The sequence below is a fragment of the Frankliniella occidentalis genome, unplaced genomic scaffold, assembly GCF_000697945.3.
Source record: "Frankliniella occidentalis isolate FOCC.00 unplaced genomic scaffold, Focc_3.1 Scaffold267, whole genome shotgun sequence".
In the NCBI taxonomy this organism is placed as follows: Eukaryota; Metazoa; Arthropoda; class Insecta; order Thysanoptera; family Thripidae; genus Frankliniella; species Frankliniella occidentalis.
This window is the reverse complement of record NW_026267393.1, coordinates 33,052-34,632: the sequence shown is the minus strand read 5'-3', so window position 1 is coordinate 34,632 and position 1,581 is coordinate 33,052. Positions and strand designations below refer to the sequence as shown.

The 1,581-nt window shown below is 39.4% G+C and overlaps 1 protein-coding gene across 1 annotated transcript; it reads left to right on the top strand.

The window, feature by feature from the left end:
* Window positions 1-314: 314 nt before the first annotated feature.
* LOC127750833 (uncharacterized) lies at window positions 315-1,575 on the top strand. The gene is made up of 3 exons (XM_052273376.1): window positions 315-576; window positions 660-833; window positions 918-1,575. Exons 1-3 carry the CDS (start codon window positions 330-332, stop codon window positions 1,388-1,390), a joined length of 894 nt encoding a protein of 297 aa, XP_052129336.1. The 5' UTR covers window positions 315-329; the 3' UTR covers window positions 1,391-1,575.
* The last annotated feature ends 6 nt before the right edge of the window (window positions 1,576-1,581 follow it).

Genomic DNA, 1,581 nt, shown 5'->3' with positions numbered 1-1,581 from the left:
TAAGTTGTTCACTAATTAAAATGTTACATTATTTTCCCTTAAAAAATATTATTATAGTGTAGCGCCTATGTTTGGTCCTAACAGAAACAGTTCAGGTGTCATCATAACACTCATCCAAACATAATTAAGGGTAAAAGTCATCACAAAAAGGGTGTGAACTGCACAGCCAAATTGATGATCACCATAAAAAATGAAGACATGCAAAAGTGAGAACTTCTAAATTAATATTTCGGTTTAAAGGTCAATTTGTAGTCTAAGGACTGTAAAAGTATGGTACAATAACTCGCATGCCATTCGTTTTTGAATAATATTGGCCTAAACATAGAGTTATGGAAGAAGAAGAAGCCAGCGTACGTAAAAATAGCTCAGGATATGCGTGCAGAGGGATTTTTTTTTTCGCACCTGAAAAGCTAGAAAAGAAGAAGAGGGGGTTGGATGCCCAGTACTGCTTTTATAAAAAGCAGAGTGATGCTGAGAAGAACAAATGGCCTTACTTTGAGGCTATGCATCATTTGGCATCCAACAAGTGGCCAATAGGTTTTAAATCTGTGTCCAAATTCAATAACAAAATTAATGGTAGGTCTGATTGAATCATATGTTACTGAGATGTCCATCAACCTATTCTGAACCTCTTTCTAATACATATTTATCATGTGCAGACTCTGCTGATACACTCTCTGATGAAGGTGCTGTGGGGGGGAGCAATGGTGGCAAAGAATTCCCTTGTGATATCTATTCGGAAGAAACTGCTGCTGCAACCAACATTCTCGAGAATGAGGAAGAAACTGCTGCTGCAACCAACATTCTCGAGAATGAGGAACAATTGGGAAAAGGTTTGCATTTGCTTATCTACCAATTTGCCTTTGGTTTTTTGATGTTGTTTACCATTCTTAATTTCTTCCTTTATCTTTATCTAGTTTGGGGGACATTGGAGTCTGACAAGGCTCTCCTTGAAGAGGTTCACGAAGCTAAGGAGTTTTTTGTCAACAGACCTCTTCTGAAAAACACTGAATTGTTTGCACATGTTGCTATGAAGCTTGGTGACAGGGGTTATTTCATTGATCAGGAGAAGGCCCACACCAGATATAAAGGAATAATTTTAAGGTTTAATGAAGAGAGTGATAAAATTAATGATACTGGGGGAGCGGGATGTAAATGGCCCCTTTTTGACATGGTCTATGAACTTGAGAAGGATAGTGTGACAACCAAAGCCAAAGTCACTATTTCTGCTGGTGCTAAAGCAAATATTACCAGAGCATCTCAATGTGTTGAAAATTTAAAAGCAGGCAGGAAGAGAGCGCCGACAGACAACAGACAACTCAGATTGAAGAAAGTAATGGGCGGAGATGTTACAGGTCCACCCAAAGCCAATCCCTTAGCTTTGAAGTAGAGGGCCCTTGCTATTGCTGAGCGCAAACTCCAACAGGACATGCTGTTCTTAGACGCATTCAATGGATACCGGGAGGATGCCAAACAGAGAGCAGGAGCATTTAAAGAAGGGTTGCAGATTCTCAGGGAGATGAAAGAGTCATCAATAAGAGACCCAAATAACAATTAAGTTGGTCTCATTTGCCACTACTA

Bases quoted from the DNA above. Each gene is read 5' to 3' on its own strand.
- LOC127750833 (XM_052273376.1), top strand. From the start codon at position 330: ATGGAAGAAGAAGAAGCCAGCGTACGTAAAAATAGCTCAGGATATGCG. The intron at 577-659 runs GTAGGTCTGATT...TATCATGTGCAG, and splicing joins ATTCAATAACAAAATTAATG to ACTCTGCTGATACACTCTCT. The intron at 834-917 runs GTTTGCATTTGC...ATCTTTATCTAG, and splicing joins TGAGGAACAATTGGGAAAAG to TTTGGGGGACATTGGAGTCT.